This window comes from Triturus cristatus, chromosome 4_1 (genome assembly GCF_964204655.1).
Source record: "Triturus cristatus chromosome 4_1, aTriCri1.1, whole genome shotgun sequence".
Classification (NCBI taxonomy): Eukaryota; Metazoa; Chordata; class Amphibia; order Caudata; family Salamandridae; genus Triturus; species Triturus cristatus.
This window is the reverse complement of record NC_140585.1, coordinates 1,020,333,664-1,020,353,067: the sequence shown is the minus strand read 5'-3', so window position 1 is coordinate 1,020,353,067 and position 19,404 is coordinate 1,020,333,664. Positions and strand designations below refer to the sequence as shown.

At 44.5% G+C, this 19,404-nt stretch overlaps 1 protein-coding gene across 1 annotated transcript in view; it reads right to left on the bottom strand.

Annotated features, from left to right (window-relative positions):
• Nucleotides 1–17,981, bottom strand: part of LOC146855997 (ADP-ribosylation factor-like protein 8B-A) — a 200,788-nt gene extending 182,807 nt beyond the window's left edge. Inside the window, exon 1 of the mRNA XM_085653963.1 lies at nt 17,544–17,981. Coding sequence (XP_085510089.1) covers nt 17,544–17,666 — 123 coding nt within the window. The 5' untranslated portion in view covers nt 17,667–17,981. The remainder of the gene's footprint in view (nt 1–17,543) is intronic.
• Between the last annotated feature and the right edge of the window lie 1,423 nt (nt 17,982–19,404).

Sequence of the window (19,404 nt, the reverse complement as noted above, 5' to 3'; positions counted from 1 at the left end):
TGAGGTGATGGAGGGCTCCAGGGATCGGTGGAGGGAGGGGGGACTGCCTGATAGTCTGACCCGTACCAAACTGGGAGCCTTGGTAGAGGGCCTAGACTGGGTGGATGTCTGGCGGCACCTTCAGGGCGCACAGCGTGCATACACATATGTTTCTGCAGTACATGGATCATTCTCTCGGTTAGACTACATTTTTCTGTCCAGAGACCTGTCCTACAGGGCCATAGACGCAGAGATTCTTCCGCGGGGCCTTTCAGACCACTCTCCGGTTGCAGCGGTGCTGCAGCTGGGGCACTCGCGACAACCGTTCAGGTGGCGCTTGTCGGTGTGGCACCTGCAACAGGAGGAATATGGGTCGCATATGCAGGAGGCGTTGGATCAGTACCTATCCATTTATGTGGGGTCGGTCCCCGGGGCCACATCTGTGTGGGAGGCGCTTAAATCGACACTCCGCGGGGTAGATATCTCTTATTGTGCCATGGCGCGCCGGCGCAGGAGGGAGAGGGCCGCCCAGGCAGAGAACGAGATAGCAGCCCTTGAGAGCCGGAGCTCCGAGGACGGTGGAAGTCCGGCCCGTCGTCAGCTCCTATTTGCGCAACAGAATTATGCCTTGATCTTAATGGAGGAGGTGCGACAAGCATGGCTGGCAACCCGTAGTCGGGTTTACCAGTGGGGGGATAAGTCGGGGCGGATGCTCCATAGGCTTTGTCAGGGTGTAAACAATTTGCGGGTGCTTTCGGGGCTAGTGGATGCCACCGGGGAGCACATATTTGATCCTAGTGCACTGGCTGATAGCTTTGCGGTGTATTATGCAGACCTCTATGGCCCGCAGGATGCCCTACCAGTAGAGATGATTGAGCGGTTCCTCGCGGACATCCCTCCTCGGGCTCTCTCGGATGTGGTACGGGAGGAGTTAGATCTCCCACTATCGGTTGAAGAGCTGTGGGAGGCGTTGGGTGGCCTCAACTCGGGCAAAGCACCGGGCCCGAACGGATTCCCTAACGAATTATCTCGAAAACATTTCTTGCAGCTTGGTCCACACTATAGAGCGGCCCTTGAGGAGGCTCGCGAGCGGAGGGTGCTCCCGCGGGATTGGCGACACGCAGAAATAGTTGTGTTCCACAAGCTTCCTGCATCATATTGTCCAATATCCCTTCTTAACGTGGAGGCGAAGATCTTGGCGAAAGCCTTGGCGAATCGCTTGCTGCCTCATATTGCATCCCTGATCCACCCGACCAGGCTGGATTCATGCCACACAGAACGACACGCCATAACATTAGAGATGGGAGCCCCGGCGGCGCTCCTATTGGCGGACATGGATCGTGCCTTCCATTCCTTAAGTTGGCAGTACCTCTTTGCCCTGTTGAGACGCATGAACCTTGGGCCAAGATTCCTCTCTTATTTGATGTTGCTATATACGGATTTAACAGCTTCGGTACGGGTGGCGGGCGCGATTTCTGCTCAGTTTTTGGTGGGTCGGGGCACGCGCCAAGGCTGCCCTCTGTCCCCGTATTTATTTGCGCTGGCAATTGAGCCATTGGCAGCGTGGGTTTGTGTGGGCGCACAGGTGGCCGGGTTTCAGTGGTCTGTGGGCCTGTCGGACCGCATAGCACTCTATGCAGACGACGTTCTATTTTTTCTGACTGACATCGATTGGATGGGGCCGAGGCTGCTGCGGATCATGCAGATACTCGGGGAAACCTCGGGCCTTCGCATGAGCCCGCAGAAATCGGCACTGTGGGTCCTGGGGGGTGAGGTCCATCGGAGGGGTTCGCGCGCTTCGGTTCAGATGGCGGTCGGGGGGCTCAAATATCTGGGGGTCTTTCTGTCGGACGTTCCTGCCATCGCATGGGAGAGAAATGTGGTGCCCGTTTGGGACAGGGTGCGAGAGGACGTAAAGCTGTGGGCCCGTATGCCACTGACTATATATGGTCACTCGGCCATCTTCAAGATGGGCGCACTCCCCCGTCTGCTGTATCAGCTGCAGAACCATCCGTATGCTATATCACCCAACTGGTTCCGCAGAGTGAATACAATCCTGGGACAATTTCTTTGGGAAGGAGGCGGGGTGCGGGTGATGCTGCGAACCTGCTTCCTCTCAGTGTATAGGGGTGGCCTGGCCACGCCGGACATACTCTCCTACTACCAAGCGTCCCATCTCCTTATCCTAAACGAGTGGTGGTATGGGGATAGGAGCGATCCGGCGTATGCGGTCGAGCTTCGGCTCATGGATCCATATACATTGCACACGATCTTATACGCGGCTCCACTACGCTCGGTGCTGCCGTCGGTGACTCGTGTTATTTTTCAAATCTGGAGACAGGCTCTGAGGTGGATGGGCTGGTGGAATAGGCTGACGTTGGAGACCCCATTGTGGCATAATGGTCGCCTGCCCCAATTGGCGGCGTCGTCGGGCTTCGTGGGCTGGGACCGCATCGGTATATCCATGCTTGGGGACGCTGTGCAGGGCGTAACATTAAAGTCTTTTCAGTGCCTGCGGGGTGAGTTCGGCATGCCTACATCGCAGTTTCTTAAATATTTACAGTTCCGGCACGCTATCACTCCATATTTAGAGGGCTTAGATATAATAGCTGAGTTCAACCCGCTGGAAGCCAAGGTCTTTATGGGGGACCTTCAGGAGCGCAAGATCTCTTGGATATATCAGGCCTTGGTCATTCATGGGGCCCCAACCTTGCAGACTCTTAGGGACCGGTGGGTGGAGGACGTAGACCCACTGGACGAAACAGACTGGATGGAGGCGCTGGCGTCACCCCGTGGAGCGGCAGTTGCAGTGCGCCTCCGCCTGATACAATTTAAATTTTTCCACAGGGTATATTATACTAGGCAACGGCTTTGGCGGGCGGGCCTGATCGCCTCTCCAAAGTGTCTCCGCTGTGGCCATGCCGAGGGAACCTTCCTACACGCGGTGTGGTCTTGCCAGGGCCTCTCCCGCTTCGGGGGGAGGGGGTCCTTGGGTGTCTCGCGGAAGTGCTGGGTTGTGACATACCCTCAGACCCCAGATTGGTTCTTCTCCATGTGATGGACGATGTTGGGGTAACATATATAAGAGGCATTTGTTATTATTAGGGCTGACACTGGCCAAAAGAGACGTGGCCAGGTCATGGAAGGCGCCGGTTGCCCCTTCAGTTAATGTATGGAAGAGGGGCCTGGACTTTAACATGGGCCTAGAGCTCCCGGTGTTTGAGGCCAGGGGATGCCCCCGCAAGCACTATAAAATCTGGAAGCGCTGGGCAGACTACAGAGGGATATTTTTGGAACCACCGGCGGATGGGCGGGACGAACAGCGGGTGTGAGTGGTCCGAGGTGGAATGTCCCCCGGGCGAAACAATGAAGGCGGTGGTTCAGATGTGCAAATGGGCGGAGAGGATTTTATTCCTTTGGCAGTCATGGGCAGGTTAGCGGTCGGGGAGGGATACGGGAGTTGGGGGGGAGGGGGGGACCCACAGACTTAGTAGGGCTGTATTTGGTTTGAAATGCCCTGCATTATTTTACTATAAAGGATAAATGTCAAAACGTTGTAATGTGATATTGATTTGGCAGTACTCTCTGGGTTACAGAGACCTGCATGATACGTGTTCTTGATCAATAAAATAGGTTTTCAAAAACAAACAAAAAAATTGTCACTCATCTTCCATAATCAACTGCTTTTAAATTTCTAGAGATTTAAAAGCCCAATATTTGGATGTGTCCATATTCTCAAGACACTGGTGGGATTATGCAATCATTTCTTTGAAATTTAAATGTGGGTGGGTGGATTTTTTTCTACCCGCTCTTGATCTTTTGATTGCTCTCTTCTACAACATTAAGAATTCCATTCTCATCTAAAATTAAAGACAAAAGAGTTATTCGATGAAACATCTGCAAAGACCATTTCCTTTTGATATGGCATGCTTTAAAATCATATTTAGGAGCATGCATAATAAATGGTTCATGTATAAAGAAAAAGAAGGAAAGTGATGCACGATTTCTTACTGAGGAAATTCTTAAACCAACAACAGCTGCTGGTAAAAGATACTGAGAAACGAATGCAAGCTACATACAAGAATAGTCTGAAAGCAGCCAAAGACACATTTAAATATGGTTACAAGAAACTCAACTTCAGAGGTTGATTAGGAAGAAGGTAGATTTATACGAGCTTAGTGAAAAGAGCAGCAAAATGTTAGCCAAACAAAAAAAGATAAGAATTTTTTTTTAAAAATTAGAAAGAACAGGTTACGCTCATATGCTCAGGTGGTATGCATGGTCAGCCCCTGTTCAAGATTAAGAAGGCTTTCCAAGCATATTACTCCGACCCCTACAGTCAAACACACCATCCAGCAAACTCAGTTCAAGCTTTTTTAGGCTAAAATCCCCATAGAGGCATTATTCCTCAGAAATGGTTAATAACATTTTCGAGCCAATGGAAACCTAGAAGTGGGTGTCAAGAATATCGTTGGTAATGAATGGTAAAGCCTAAGACCCAGAGGCTCAACTACTTTTAAAACAAATTAGCAATTGTTTCCTATGACTTGTGTAAAAAATTGGATTGGTAGTTAAAGGGGATAGGTACCCACCTCAAGTAATGATCACAATTCGTGTTTGGGTGAACCACTAAAGCCATTAAATAAGGCTGAACTCACCCCGTGGTAATTATGGTACAGACCAGACTCGCTTACCTTAGAGGCAATGTGTAAAGAAAGTAAGCAGTACTAAAACAGTAATAACGCTGAGCAGCCAAACATTAAAAATCCCAATACAAATTAGAAAAAGAGAGTAATATTTAGCAAACAAAAAGATATCAAAATGATAACACTAATAAGTGAAACCAGAAACATGACTTTGTTAAAGTTTTAAGCAGAAATAGCACAAAAAACACAAATTGCAGAACAGGACCTAGGCAAAATTTGATGTTGACCGCGATGGAGCACGGGTCAGACCAACCAGGTTTGTCCTGGACAAAAATATTTTACCTTCTGGCTTTAGTCCTTTAAATCCCAATTCATCACCGGAGTACACTTCTAAGGTCAACCAGGACCTCAATTGGGGCACTTAGAGATTTACAGAGTGTCAGGTGGAGTTCATTGCAAGTCTAGTTGCCACTGATCAGCTGGCCAGGTGCTGGAACGCCCTCTTGCAGCTTGTTGTATTCCTGTAGCTTGAAAAGGAGGTCAGTCCTATGACCCTAGGTGTCCACTTCTTTATCCTGGGTACAAGAGGGAGAGCAGGTCCTGTCTTCTAGGCTTTCCTCAGGTCTCAGACAGCAGGTTCTGGCCTTTTACATGTGCTGCAGTGGACGCCTGGAGATGCTCTTTTATGTCTGGCATGAGCTAGTGAGAGGGACTGACCCATGGAGATGCCCTAACCGGTGGAGTAAAGGTTCCTGGGGCTACACTCTATCAACTTTGGGTGGTTTCAAGATGGGCCAAAGCATCGGCCACACTCAACTCAACACAGGAATTCGCTCTAAGTGGGCATGCCTGACTTCCTTTTTTTCCCCAATTACAGGTGGTCCAGAATGCTGATGCTAGATTGGTCTGCAACAAGAGCAAGTATAGCTTGGCATCTGAATGTCTGAGGGAACTGCACTGGCTACCCATATGCCAAAGGGCTAAGTTGAGGCTCCTGTGCTATGCTCATACAGCACTACATAAGAATTGCCCTCGAATCTTAAGAGATAAAATAGAATTTTAGATGCCCGCACGGAATCTGAGATATCGCCATCAGGCCATGGCCAAGACCAAACAGATCAAGAAGGTTAGAGCTAAAGGTCGGTCCTTTTCTAATCTGGCGGCCGTCCACTGGAATGAGCTACCCTTAGACCTTCGCCTAACAGACGAATAACTGTCCTTTAGGAAGAAACTGAAAACATGGCTGTTCCCCAAAACATAGCCAAAGCCACTTACTACCATTTTGACTGAAGTCTCAATTCATAAATTGTCAAGTTAATCATCCTTCTCATATCAGAATAGCGCTGTGATGTCCCTGGGATGAATGTTGCGCTCAATAAATATAAATACAAACATATCTGGGCTCTGGGGGGGGGGGGGGGGGGGGGGGGGTGTACTATGTTAATATTAGTGCACTCTCACATTTAACATTGAAATCCAGTTTGAGGCAGCTCTTGTACTCATGATAACCTCAGAGACAGACATCTGGTAAAACAAAGCTGAGTTTCAGCAACCAGATAGTGAATACACATTAATTGTTTGGCATCATGTTTCTGTCCTTTGATGTACACCTAATTGTTGCCTCAAATATTATATGTAAACCAACAGACCAGTCAAACATGCATGGTCACAGTAATGTTAAAAAGAGGCTAATTGTGAAAGAGACCAAACTACATTGTGGGCCTGTCTGGCTGGGAGGACAAAAGAGGGGCCCTGCCCAAGTGACAGGTTACATTTGGCTGTGAGAGGGCAGGTCTCCTTGAGGTACGTCTCAAGTATTATATTAAAACCCTCCAGCCAAACTCTCATGCAGAATGAGACATTCAAGGAGGGTTTGACACTATTTTATAAAGGATCCTCACAGCTCCATAAGCATATTCTGTCAAGTTCAGATGGGCCATCTCTGCCCATTCAGGACAGCCTATTGTTTGCTCCTGTGCGCAAGATCATACCTTATTCATGATTATTCAGATTTGAATTACTGGCTGGCAGTAGTGGTTAGAACAAAATGCAGATTTAGCTTTCAGAGACTTCTGGCAGAGCAAAGGTAACGGTCTAAAAGTCATCTTTTCACAATATTTATTACAAATCCGACTTAACAAGTGAATTGGGCTTGTATCAAACATTATAAAAAGAAAAACAAATTAACTTTGGAGCTGTTCCCTAGCCACATATATAATAGTTATTAAACTAATTTGGTAACCTTATACTTACCTATGAAACAGCCAACCCTTCTACGGTGAAAATAGCTTAATTTTATTTATAATTTACCAAATTTATAAAGTGCTCTGATCATAAGAAACACAGAGGGGATAGAAAGCCCCTGAAAGAGAAGAAAGCATCAGGATTAGGGCATCCAAGGTTAATAACCAGCATGAACTCGGAAATTACTTAGGAAAGAGCCAGGTCTTGACAGCTTTCCTAAACTCTAATAGATCGGTTAAGGACCTTAATGAGAGAGGAAGTGAATTCCATAGCTTGGCTGCACGGACTATAAAGATCCAGCCACCTTGCCTGGCATTCCGGAACTTTGTCACACATAGCAGGTAGGCTGATGCAGACTAAAGAGACCTAAAAAGAAAATTCTTTGCTTAAGCTAAGCCAATGTAAATCTTTAAAGCCAAGGAGGTAGAGGCTTTCCTAGGACTATTCAGGGCAAGTTTGGTGGCTGGAACCTGAACCCTTAATGGCCAATGCAATAATTACTCCGGTGCACCCAACAAAAGGGCATTACAGTAGACCAGGTGACTAAGAATAACACTACGTACTACCAAGGCTCTGGTCGGATGGGGTAGCACCGGCAGGATCTTCTGCACAGTTCTCAGGAGCGCAAAGCAAGTGCCTGCAATTTTATTCATGTAATTCTCCATACTAAGTTTTTCATCAAACAGGACTCCTCATTCAGGACCGACTGAGCAGGAACAACAGGCCCATCAAAATACCTAGGCCAGAAATTGGGAGGAATTACACCCGGGACTGTCTGGGCTGAGTAACACAAAAGAGGACAAAAATAATGCGGCGGAATGGATACAATGATAATCTATAATGCTGATGGAGACCTGAATTAATTCATCAGTGAGAAGTTATTCTCTTGCAGACCAACTGTCTTTATTTATAAACGCACTCACACTAGGCTGCAAGTCCGATGTATATCTCTATACATCCAATTTTTTATATATGTATATTTTTATCAAACAGACAACAAACATTTACATACAATACATAAAAATATAAATACAATCCATACACTTATGTATTGGAAAACAGAATCCTAAATGCCCTAATATTAGTACTGCTGCGAATGAATTTTATACACAAAAGACTACAATTCGCAACTCACATCAATAAAGATCGCCCTCATATCAACAACTCTTAGGGTACTTATACATTACACCCTATTCATACTATTTACTGGTGATGCAAATTTCTCTTTACATATGGATTAAAGTAGTACAAGGCTTCTTTCTAGATCAGGTCGACGCGTTTCAGCCCATTTTGTCTGGGTCTCATCAGGACTGGGAGCTAAAGGAAACCTCGCCAGTAGGACTGCTTATTTGCCGATATGGATACCTCGGGGCTCAGCCAAGCTAATCGCAATGGTTATTTAATCCACGTATATAGTTGACGAAGGAAGTAGAAGCCAAACGTCGCTCAATTCATCTATTGAATAGCTGGACACTCTTATACCGGGTAAAAACTCGGGGAAATTCTCTACGAGGACCCTTCCGCTAACGGAATCTCTGTCAAGTCGTGACGCTGAATGACTGGGCTGAGCAACACAGTAGCTCAGTCTTATCCCCATTTTAAACTTTAGGAAATTTAGGCTGAGCCACTAGAAAATGTCCCTCATGCAATCATGAATGGCGGAAAGTTGCAGATTGCTTGCCAATGAAAAGAATAGGCGGACTATCATCTGCATAGTTGACCACGGTCACCTTATGAGATTTAATAAGTCTGATCAAGGGGGCCATAGAGATGTTGAACAAAATCGGGCTAATTGAAGAGCCATGTGGCCATGAGGGCTTTTTCAATGTAGGGACATGTTTAACATTAAACTGTTACATAGCCTACTTTTAAATACCATGCTAACTGCCTAATGGGCAGTAAGGCCTACTTGGGGGTGGCTCGTTAATATTTTAAAAGAAGGTGTAGGCCTGTCAAAAAAGGGATATTTCTGTAGGTTGAATTTGCAGTTTAAAACTGAAAAGCCAGGCTACAATGGTAGGGCTGCAAAAGTTCAGTTCAGCAAAAATATATAGGGCGACACTGCAGAAAGGGCAAATTTCCAAGTTTGTCAAGACTGTTTTCTACAACCAGCCACTCCAAAATCATGGTAACAAGCAATGATAAATTACAGCTGTTAGACCTGGCATCCTTGGCGTGGTTTCCCCTGACTTTTTTGCCTCTACCTCCTGTATTTTGGGCACTTTGCCACTGCTGATCAGTGCCAAAGTGCAAGTGCTCCCTGGTTAAATTATTATTGTGATTGGTTATCCATGATTGGCATATTTGTTTTACCCGTAGGTCCCTAGTAAAGTGCACCGAGTGTGCCAGGGCTGGTGATTCAAATGTTACTAGTGGGCCTGCAGCACTGTTTGTGCCGCCCACAGGAGTAGCCCTGAGATGGTGTCTCAGGCTTGCCACTGCAGTGCCTGTACGCAGTTTTTTAACTTTCATGTTGACCTAGCCAGTGTACACACTGGCCAGGCCTTACCCTTCCCTTTTCTTACACATTGGACACCCCTAGGGTAGGCCCAATGTACCCATCTGGGCAGGGTGCAGTGTACGTGAAAGGTAGGACGTGTACTAGTGTGGGCAACATGTCTCGATAGTGAAATACTGCCTATTTCGTTTTTCACTATTAAAAGGCTATCTTGCCCATGGGACAGAATGGGGAATGCTGTGTAACATGTTTACCTGCATATCTTCCCATAGGAGCAAGACAGAAAATTGGAATCTGGTATCCCTGAACTCAGAATTTAATAACATCTTTTAGGAAGGATGGTTTTTAAATTCTAAGTTTGAAAATAGCACTTTTAGAAAGTGCATATTTTCCTGTTCAACCTTTCTGTGTGCCTCTGCCTGTTTGGGATGGACTGTCTGGTTTGAGAGTGACAGGGGCTGGGGTGGCTCCAGGAGGCTGGGTGAGTCAGCACTAGGCTGAATGGGCCTATCTGCATTTGGAGTGGTGGGAGGAGTAGAACCTGGGACCGAATAGGGCTGTGCCTGCCTTCCACAATGCTGGCTCCAGCCCCTGCGGTGTGTCTGATGTACATGGCCAACACACACAAAGGAAGAAGATGTGCACTTGCAGAGTACGCCCAGAACTGGTTTGGACTGGGTCCAGGACCCATCACACATAGAGAACAAAGACTTTTGGGGTATAAATATGAGAGCTGAGAACCCTGAAAGTCAGACTACTTTGTGATCAAGGGGAATCCCTGCCAAAGAAGATCAGCTGAAGAGACTGAGAAGTACTGCCCTTGCTGTGTGTCTGGGGTTGGCCTGCAGTTTGCTGTTCCTACTGAGGAGAGGACCAAGGGACTTTGCTGTGTCCCCTGCTTGAAGAAGGTCTTTGCTGTGTCCATCTGAAGAAAAGTCTCCAAGGGCCTGAGAAGAGCTGGGCTCCTGTTTCTGATGTCCCAGGCACAAAAGGACTTCACCCCCAGCTTCCCTGAACGTACTTGCTGGGAGTTCCAGTCTGCCAGGAGGGCCTTTAACTGTGAGCGAGGTCTTTTTGCTGTTGGGAGCTGGATGAGTACCGCAACGAGAGAGAAGCATGACGCCGCCGCAGCAGCCGCTGTCACATCATCGAGGAAGCGTGTCCCCACTGCCGCTGTTCACCGTCGCATCACCGGAGAAGTGTGGTGCAGTCACCGAGGGTGTCGTCGCATCACTGGAGAAGCATGTCACAGGGCCTGTCGCGGCTCAGAAAACCACAGAGTTGGCCGCACGGCCGTCGGGCGTGTACGCATCGCCTCTACGTTGTCGCATCGCAACAAAGACACCATTTTGTCGCATCGCACCGGATCATTGCAACGCATCAAGGCGCCATCTTGTCGCATCGTAACCGGAGCGTAGGAAGAACTGACGCATCGCCTTCTCTGCGCCCCTTTTGGTTGTTTTGCATTACGCATCCCAGGTACTTTGAGACTGAGTGTCGCATTTGACCATCTACAAGTTTACTTTTGGAACAACCTTTTTAAAGACATTCTACTGAGTTTCGTTATATCGGATTTTTGTCGTTTTGAACATTTTAATTTAAAGATATTTTATTTCTCTAAACTGGTTTGGTGTCCATTTGTGGTGTTTTCACTGTGTTACTGTGAGTGTTGGTACAAATACTTTACACATTGTCTGTGGGATAAGCTGGTCTGCTCGTGCCAAGCTTGCAAGGGGGTGAGCAGGGGTTATCTAAAGTGTGTATCCCCCTTACCCTAACTAGAAGTAAGGGTCCCTATTTGGTCAAGGGTACCTACCTCTGCCAACTAGAGACCCCCATTTCTAACACCTGCTAAAACATCAAAAGACTGAACTCTGTTCTTCACACTGCCCTATTTTCCTATCGAGCTGCGACTATAAAATATACTTCAAATTGTTAACATCTCATACACACCTCATTTTAAATCATCTAAACTCATGTTGACTAACAAGCGTTTACCGGAGGCCGGAATCAAACAAAAATATAGCTGAATTTATTGCATGTGTGGAACGGACAGCCTCTAAATATCCCCCCCCACCATGACAGCCTTGCAAACTGCTGAAAAGGATCCCACCCAGGTCTACTGGTCATATCTGTGAGCTACTTTAGAACACCTTGGGTTTTCTACTCAGTTGATATCTACTCTTCGAGCACTGTACCATGACATTATGGCGAAAATAGTAGCGAATGAAAATATAATTACAATTCTATTTCAAGAGAGATGGGACAGAGATGCCCCCCTTTATCCTTACTTTCTGACCCGTTAACTGAGCTTTCAGCTATACTGATCTGAAATCAAGTCAACCCTTAGCTTTCCCATACTGGTGCCCATTGTAACGTGAAGTAATGTGCTGAAGATCTTCTTGTTCTGACCTGGGATTGTGATTTAGTCTCCTGTATAGTGGCTTCCTAGAACCAATTTAGCGTGATCTCTTGTTACAAGATTATTTCAAAGACTAAGATTATAGGGCGGAATGTCAATATTCAACATAATTGGGCAGCTAACTCGGAGCAGGTTAAATACCTAGGTGTTATTGTAACCAAGAAGTTAGATCATGTTTTATCCTTGAATTAACTTTAGAGATTAGCAAAAATTAAACAAGTGCAAGATTGTAACAAAAAACTGTCTATCTCACTGATCAGTTTGGACAATTATAAGGAAGATAATGTTCCAGAAACTACTCTATTTACTTCAAGGTATTCCCTTCTATGTTCCAAACTCCTTTTTCAGTAAATTAGAATCTTGTATTTCCCATTTAATCCAGGAAAATAAAAAACACCCAGAGTAGCTTTTGTCAGTTTTTAAAGCAAATAATGGAACAAGTGTGCTTACAGAGACTGGATTTCAATAAAAATTGTTGGCAGCCAGATTTCAATCAATTCAACGTATGTTAGCTCCAAACAAAATAAAAGCAGAGAAACTACATCGGATTTTTCCATTTTGACCTCCAAATTATTCAGTATTGTAAGATTCCCATAAATATTTTCATGAAAAATTAAGTTGAAAGACTATTGGGAACACAGCCCAAACATGGTGGTATATTCGCTAATGGCTGAAGGTCCCCAAATAGACTACATATGCAGCCTTTTGCAACAATCTATCATTTTCAGCATTTAAATTCAAATTATTCACTATTATTAAATTCTCCTTCATTGCTAGGTGATATCATAGATATTCATAATTACTTAAAGTACTTAAATCATGTATCCCTTCAATCTCCAAAACAAATTATCAGCATTTCATTATGTTCAATTAAATAGCATCTACCAACGCCTTCAGAGTAGTGATTTTTTTTTTTTTTTTTACACCTAGTCATCCATTTTTCAATATTATTTAAAATGTCGTATTTAAGGCTAAAATACTATTACAAATTAATGAGAAACTCGTGTCAAATGCAGACTGGAATGGAGAGAGGAAGATATGTTAATTAATTATATCTGGGGCAATGTTATGGTATGTTAAGTTCAATAAACTTGTAAAATACAGAAAAGTGTGACCTGGCATAGACAATACGTGAGAGGGTTCTGTTATGAAGTTGAGCTGAGGGGAAAAGCCAGGCCATCAAGTTTTTTTTTTTTTTTAACTGTTGATAGTCGGTTTTGCATTGGATTGGTGGGGCGAGGTTGTTACATTTCTTAGGGACAAGATGGCAGATGGTATGCTCTCAACAGTCCTGCATTGGATATATGTACTAGAATTCTGGATGCATAGGTCTGTATAGTGCCTAAAAAATATTTGGGGTCTCTGTCAGACAGAGATTTGTCAGTAAAACAGAGTTTAAGACAACTTTTTTGCTGAGAGGCAGTGAATTGAGATCCCAAAGAAATGTAGAGAAGTAAACCTGACAGGATAGGTCAAGTATTAATCTTGCAGCCACATTATGTACTCTTTGTAGTTGTGCTAGAACAGACCAGAAATAAACAGTTTTCCTAGTACAGCCCAGAGATTATAAGCACATGAATGATAGATGTGAGACAATCCAGAGGAAGGACCCTGAAGCCCTTAGAGATAATTTTTAAGATGGAGAATAAAGATGATGATTTAAGATGAGCATGCTGTGTCATGGAAAGATAGGGGTAGGCACCCTACCTAAAGTAGTAGGCCACCACTCTCTGGAGCACAGGTGGGCTATTTACCCAGCACCTTGGTCTTATTTGAATTACGTTTCAGGAGGTTAGAGTGCACCCATAAAGAGACTGCACACAATGCCTGAAAACTGGTTTTCATGACGGAGGGAGCGTTAGAGGGAAGGGGTCATCATACAATAACATATCAAAGCCAAAAGATCGCACTAGGTTGCAAATGGATGCATATAAACATTAACTAGAGTGGGGCTCAAAGAATATCCCCGTGAAGACTGTTTCAGGGTATATCGAGTGAGAGTAAGGAACCAGAGCAAACTGACTGGGTTCCGGCAGACAGAAATTACACTAGCCGTTTCAGAGAAGACTGATCAATTCCTGTACCCTGAAATGGTTCTATAAGAACAGCATGCAACACTGTCAAAAGCAGATGACAAACCAAGGAAGTCAAGCAGCCCTGAACAATAATCCTTCCGAGATGGTCAGTGGCAGACACTAGAGCTAGTCCAGTGCTGTAGTTCGCACTAAAGTCGAATTAATAGGGAAAGAGAAAAAATAATTAGACTTAAGATAAAGAGCCGATTCTTAATAATCTTTTCTAAAATGGAATTAGTGAGATAGGACAATAGGTTGAAAAATGTATATATTCTGAGGGTTTTTTTAAGCAAAGACATTTTGTGAGCATGTTTCCAGTCAACTGAGACTGTGGAAAATACTATAGAGGTACTCTACAGTGATGAGAGACAGAAGGAAAAGATAACTGAACAAAGACTATGAAGGAACAAAGGGCAACTAAACAGCAAGATTCGATGGACAATAAAGCAGCTTTAATTTTTGACTTTGATAGTTATTGGAAGGTCCCAAGTGAGATGCCATTCACAGTCTGAGCAAGATTATCCCAACATTCCAAAGCAGCAGACAGCGATTGAGATTTGAAAGTTACATACAATTTGTTTATTTTATCTGCAAAGAAGGATGAACACCTATCACAGAAATCCTGTGCGTTGGGGGCAAGTTGTGAACATGCAGTGGAATGAGAAAAGCTTTATACAATCTTAAACATTTCCCTAGGTGAGTTGCCGGCAGTGGCAATTTTAGTAGCAAAGTGCTGATGGGCATTCTGAAAGTTAATTGCTGATAGCTATCTCAAAGCCATCTTTGCCCTTAGACAAGTAATGGGTGTGCCATTAACACTGTTTAAAAAAACAATTTAGTTGAGCTAAGTCCATCGTAAACCAGGAAGCAGAAGGGGTCTTCCGGAGTCCCTTAAAGGTTTTCAGTGGTATGACTTAATGTAAGGCCTTCGTTATTCAGGCTTTGAAGTTGGATTCAGCAGTGGAAATCTCTCCTGCATCTCTCCTGTTAACACAGGAGAGGTTGTGGCAAAAGCAGTCACCATCTTCTCTAAGAGATATTCTGACTATTACTGAAATTGCTTAGATGTGGTCCTAGGCATTATGGACCGATGAAATATGTTAACATGTAGCCAGAAAGGCACCATAAAATGGCCTGTCCGAGACAGCACTATTGGTGAAGTAGGGATCACGAGTGCTATGTTGGAAAATATAGGAGCTAATAAATGCACAGCTATGAGTGGGCAGCACAGTGAAAACTGCTAGAGAGAAAGAGAGAGGGAGGTTAATTCCTCAATTAAGCCTCAAGAGGGAGGATCATAGCCCTTGTCGAGATGGCAAAGAAGGTCACTCAAAAGTATAAAATTAGCTACCTACAGAATATAGGGATTCTGTATCACAGGCGAGCTGTGCTACATAATTGTCTAGATATTGCTAACTTGTTAGGCGATTAACCCCTTTATAAGCACCCATTTCTCAAAAACTACTGAATGGATACATAGGCCAAATAATGAGAAGCACACTTTGAGTAAAGTTCTAACTTTCTGCCACATCTGGAGTAATTCTGATCAGGCATTTTTTCCTGTATCAGAGAGCAAAGTTTCCTATGGGAATTACGATGGCAAATCCAAGTTCTGCCCCCTCCCTTTTTTCCTGGCCCACGCTTAATGCATCTGTGTGGAACTTTCCATGAAAAAGCTGAACTAAATGAAGTTTTTGTGAAACGTTTAGCATAGATTCATCTAATGGAGCAACAGTTATTAAAGAAACAAAAGTACTTCCAACGGAAAGCTAGTGGTGCCAGTGAAATATATGTACACATACACACTCAAAGGTTTGGCTAACGACGTAAAAAAATAAAATAAAAAACATTTGAACTTGAAAGTCAATATGACAACAGTCTCCTCCAGCACAGCACTCCCTGCTCCACCCAACAAACAAATAAAGAGTAATCAACCCACCAATTAATTTTCAATCAAAGTGAAATAATCTCGTATAGAACAGAAGAAGGAGGAAATCTCGTCTGATAAGGCCAAACACCAATTTAATCAGATTGTATTTGCCAGGAAAAACAGGCTTCAGGCTGGCATTCGTCAACTTATTACAGATCCAACAATGAAAACAGACACCTTTCTGGATTTGATTCGGAAACAAACTCTACAATGCAGAGGGGCACAAACTTCAGAAGGTTAGTGGTAAGGGTTCACCAGCTCATCGGTTTATAAATGTTCTGAAGGTACATTAAAGGAATTCAAATTAAAAATATAAATTACAAAAAGTGTACATAATGAGCGATAACTGAATAAAATAACTAAACCATTTGTAAAAGCGTTTTATGTTTGATGATTAAAAATAGCCAAACCTTCCAATCTTTCACTGAAAATGCCATTTAGGCTCTCGAGTTTCGGTCAGTAACATAGATATTCTTCATTCTATCAAGTTCTACTGTGAGTGTCTTCCACTAGCAACAACGGAAAACAATATTTAAATAGCAACAGTAATGCGCATCTCTACTGTCTGCAGCATACAATGTGTCATTGCAACGTAAGCAATAACTTTGCAATATTTGAGACGTGGTGAAAACTGCTGTCCCTCGTTTCCAAAGCAGGCGAAGCTTGAAAAGTGCAACACTCACACTTCCCCCTTCCTCCCAGACAATCTTTCGCAATACCCAGAGGCCTACAGAAAAAAACAAAACTCGCTATATTTCAATACTTCTCGCCTGGTCTCGTGACGGAAAGAGCGCCTCATCTATTAGCGGAGAAGCAGGACAAACAACGAAAACAGCGTCCCAAGATTAACGCGACAGACAGAGACCAAAATCTGAGGTTCTTTTTTACAATTGGAATTATCATTATATGATTCGTTAGCCTATTTTGTTCGATGTTGGGCTTTCACTCACCACATAACTACAGAAAAGGAACCTACACCTGTACAATATGTAGGTGGAGATGAATATAAGCCAAGAATGTTAACAATACAAAAAGAGGCCGTAAAACGTTCCAAACAAGGGAACTGACGGTCAAGAGCAACAGGTACAGGAAGCAAAATCAGAAGTTGAGGATGGTAAGTAAATACAATCATCCTGACACGGGCACTCGAGCATTCCAGTCCAATCCTGTGCGAAAGGACAAGTGTAAACCAGGATAAATAGGGCGAAATGTGTGTGGGAGCCGAATGAAATAAGTAGAATAAAGAGTTGAACTGTGAAATGGAAACGGTGAAAGACATTGCACACAGGAACAATGTAAATGGTGGGGATAGGCAAAAGGGACGAGAACAGTGAATATGTGGGTAGAATATTGTATAACAGTGCGGACTAGGTCTAATCCCGAATAGCTCATTCGTCCCTGGATGTTTTATTGTTTGTATTCTGTTAATTGTAGTCCTCCGTCTCAATGACGGATTCAGAACTACGCGTACCAGAATGCAACGGACACAGACCTAGAGAAAGGTGGAATTGGAAAAGGGTGAGATGGGAAAAGGTTGACAGGGAATGGCGCAAAATGTCAGGGACGGCGTGAAAGGTGGAACAGAAAAAGTAGAAATGTCAGGAAGAGGGCGGAATGACTGTGTGAAATAAAATCAGATTTAGTACAGGAAGGGCGGCTGAGCTACTAATCTTGCACCACGCATTATTCCAGAGACCCACGGAAGAAAGAGAGGGAGTATAAACGGGAACACGGGATGTGAATATAACTGTGCTGTATCATGGTGGCAGCGACCCTGCCTTAAAATTACCGCAATCACGTTGACGAAGGTGGTCTTGCCGCTGTACTGAAGCCCCACCAGCGTAAGCTCCATCTCCTCCTTCCAGAATAGGGATTTGAACCAGTCCAACAGTTTATTGATGAGGGTCAGCATGTCAACGGTGGGAAGGGAAGCACCCGCAGAGCTCGAGCAGAATAGGGGCTACAGGGAAGCGCAGCTCAGGCAGCAGATGTCATATGACCAATACACGTCACAAGACAACAACTCGAGACGCGACTGCAAGCGGAGTTTAACTCCCTTTGGCACCCCGGGGGTACAGACAGGGTTTAGTGCCCTGGTAATACCATCATTACGCCTCCGGGGTACTGCTGGAAAGCCTACATTATTTTACTATGATTTATTCCTAATGGTGCGCCCTGGATGCGTCTGATGCACGCTCGAGACGTCACGCTTCTTCCGATCACTGCGGAAGTAAGGCATCCTGGCAATTCAGTTAAATATTTATGCATTTTTATAAAGCGTGGACTTTACCCGAAGGTGTCAGAGCGCTGTACAATAAAACCAGTTACGTTACATGAGAGAAATGTTACAAAATAGAATGTACAAAATAGCAGGACACAGAATCAAACACAACAGGCAAGAGGAACACAATATCAAACACAGCAAGCAAGGAATGTACAAAACAGAAATAAATATTAACAAATTTACAATGACCAACGAAGTTCCTGGTGGGGTCTGAGAATGAAGGAATTATTCTGAAAGTGTCTTTGGAATAGAAGAGATTTGAGGTCCACTTTGAAGATCCGGATGGAGGTGGTGGCACGGAACAAAGTAGGAAGTGAGTTCCAGATTCTCACCGCATTACCTGTGATCGATTGAGCCATCAATTTTTCCCTTTTGAAGGAGGGGGGCTCAAGCAGGAACTTTTCCGCATTCCGAGAAGGTCTCAAGCCTCCGGACAATTTAAGTTTATTCACCAGATAGCGAGGGGAGGAAGAGTGCAAGGCTTTGTGGGTGATGCAAGCCGTTTTGTAAATAGCTCTAGCCTCGATGGGAAGCCATCGGAGAGAAGACAGGATAGGAGTGATGTGGTCACTTCGTTTGGACCCTGAAATGAAGCGAGCTGCTGAATGGAGGACGGATTTAAGGGGGGAGAGGTGAGAATTGGGAAGGCCAGTCAGAAGAGAATTACAATAATCCAGTCTAGAGAGAACTAGCGATTGGACCAAGGTTTTTAGGTCTTTCTCCGAGAAGAACCGACGAATCCCCCACAGAAGGCGCAGCTGATAACGTGCGTTCTTGGCAATGGAGTTGATGTGTGAGATTAGGTTGAGTCTTTTGTCAAGTATGACACCTAGGGATTTAGCGCAGTCGACAATGATGGGTTTACTGTTAAGTAAATTCAGCTGATCCATCCAGGATTGAACAGGAGGCGGGGAGAGAGCGGTAAAAAGGAGAAGGAATTCAGTTTTGGAGGGATTGAGAATGAGTTGGTGAACTAACACCCAGTTGTGAATAGAGTTGAGAGTAGAGTTGAGTGGTGAGAGATCTTGAGAGGAAGACACCTTGAGGTAGATTTGGGTGTCATCTGCATAGAGATGGTAGACGATTCCAGATTTGCTTAGGAGGTTCCCTAAAGGTTCCAGATAGAGATTAAACAGAGTGGGTGCAAGGATGGAACCTTGAGGGACGCCTTGACCAATCACCAGTGGAGACGAGAGACTGTTCACAATCTTGATCATTTGGGATCTGTCCGAGAGGAATGAGGCAAACCATTTAAGCACTGTGCCTTCCACGCCCATTCTCTGTTGAAGAGTGTTAAGGAGGGTGTTGTGATTAACAGTGTCAAAGGCTGCAGATAGGTCAAGAAGAATCAGAAGGCACGATTCCC